Source organism: Cyprinodon variegatus, unplaced genomic scaffold (genome assembly GCF_000732505.1).
Source record: "Cyprinodon variegatus isolate N-32 unplaced genomic scaffold, C_variegatus-1.0 Scaffold265, whole genome shotgun sequence".
Lineage (NCBI taxonomy): Eukaryota > Metazoa > Chordata > Actinopteri > Cyprinodontiformes > Cyprinodontidae > Cyprinodon > Cyprinodon variegatus.
In genome coordinates this window covers 565,702-567,536 of record NW_015150718.1, presented here as the reverse complement: position 1 = coordinate 567,536, position 1,835 = coordinate 565,702, and the positions used below count along the sequence as shown (strand labels likewise).

The 1,835-nt window shown below is 39.3% G+C and overlaps 1 protein-coding gene across 3 annotated transcripts in view; it reads right to left on the bottom strand.

Moving 5' to 3' along the window:
* Positions 1 to 1,835, bottom strand: part of trappc9 (trafficking protein particle complex 9) — a 359,971-nt gene that overhangs the window by 273,062 nt on the left and 85,074 nt on the right. For all 3 annotated transcript variants that reach the window (XM_015382744.1, XM_015382743.1, XM_015382745.1), the window contains 2 exons: positions 510 to 636; positions 286 to 418 (listed from right to left, as the gene is read on the bottom strand). In XM_015382744.1, the coding sequence (XP_015238230.1) occupies positions 286 to 418; positions 510 to 636 (260 nt within the window). The remainder of the gene's footprint in view (positions 1 to 285; positions 419 to 509; positions 637 to 1,835) is intronic.

The window sequence follows — 1,835 nt, the reverse complement described above, 5'->3', positions numbered from 1 at the left end:
AAAAATGACCGTTGATATATGATTGGCCGAATTTAGGTGTACAAGCTGATGTATAACTAACTGGCCTGCATAAGAAAACAAAAAAAAAAAGTGAAGAATTTTTTTTTTAAATAGACATTTTCTAACTTTCGGGACAATATGGTCTGATAAAGAGTACATTAATAAACATGTTTAAGCAAGAATGATTTAAATATGACTTCCCTACAACTTTAAAGTAGCTGTAAGCACTGATGACACAGATGGATCAAAGGTGACCAATGCTGGAAGGCAACACGTGTTTCTAACCTTGGAAGTGATGTGCTGAGCTGAAGACGTGGAAGAGAGGGAATGACTTCCACCAAGCAGCCACTCGTCTTAACACTAGGCAGACCCTCCAGCAGGCAATCGCTGCTCACACCGAACACAGACGTGTGGTAACCTGCAACCAGAGAGAGAGAGCAGCTGGTGAGGATTCAGCAGGCACAACACGGCGTGTAAAGTCTGAGCAACGTAAAGCATGTGGGACTAACCGTTGACCGTGATGTTGCCAGCTGTGCGTGGGACTCCAACCAGAGTAACGGGGTAGAGACCAGACTCAGCAGGCAGGGATAGAGCAGCTGGCAGAGATTCAAACTCCACTCCAGAAGTCAGCAGACCCTGAAAGCAACACAGAACCAATAATCATCAGCAGATGCTGCGGATGTAAAACAGAGTAACTTTCATCGAAAACTTAACAGACAAAACCCCCTGTGGAGAAAGCAATCATCCCTGAGAGCAGGAACTCCAACTAAGCTAATCAGATTTGTCTTATTTGGACACGACTTTCTCTTTCCCTCTGCGATGATTCTCAGTTCACAGGCAGGTTTCTTTAACTGGGCTCCATCTTCTGAACATCTGCCTGCTTTTCTGGAGATAAAAAATCTTGTGGGCAATTCCAACAGCAGAAAATCATTGCATGCCTGAGAGGCGACTGAAAATGAGCCTCACAGATCAGAACCCAGGAGGAAAGAAGGTGGTTTTGTAAAAATTTGCGGTCCAATTTCCAGCTGGGTTTTACAGCCAGCAACAAATTCAGAGCCGAAGTTTGTTTGTTTTATGCATCACAGAGTTTAAACTGGCCGCCAAAAAAGTAATTTTGAAACAGAAATATTAGAGTATCTGAAGAGAATTTAAATCGGCTCAAACTAAACCTGGAAAGACAGAAATACAGTAAAATCCGTATTGATAGACTTTCAACTTTTTCTGTTTTTTTACCATTTACAAACACGTGGATTTTATTTTTGAACAATTATGATTATAAGAATGTTAAAAAATGCTTTTAATCTTTTTTAAACAAAAAGAATGTGGATTTTCTGTGCTGCCATTATCTCTAAAATCAATCAATACTGCAAAAAAATCCCCATCAGAATTCCTCCTAATTAGCGTCGACATTCATCTCAATATACATCAAAAGAAACTGTGCTGTACTTTCTGTAAAATGGTAATGAAAAATTCTTATTTCTTTTAGTTTAAAGTTACTGCAACTTAAGAGTCAAATTACCGGTGAACATTTTGTGCAACTTTAAGATGGTGGCCTTGTGTTTAGAAACACACAAACTGTTGGTTTCCATGAAACATAAAGGGTGGGGTTAAAATGCAAAGCAAAAAAACAGGGGGAAAAAAGTATGGGTCTTGCTCAGGAACCCAGAGTGGAGGCTGTAGGGATCAAACAGGTGTTTGCAACCTTCTCAGAGCAAAAGTGCACTGCTCTAACCACTAGGCCAACATTCCCCCTAAATATGACCATAACTTAAATCACAATATATTTTATTTATTTTTTTTGTTGAAACATTATACATTTGTTGAACTATCATAAA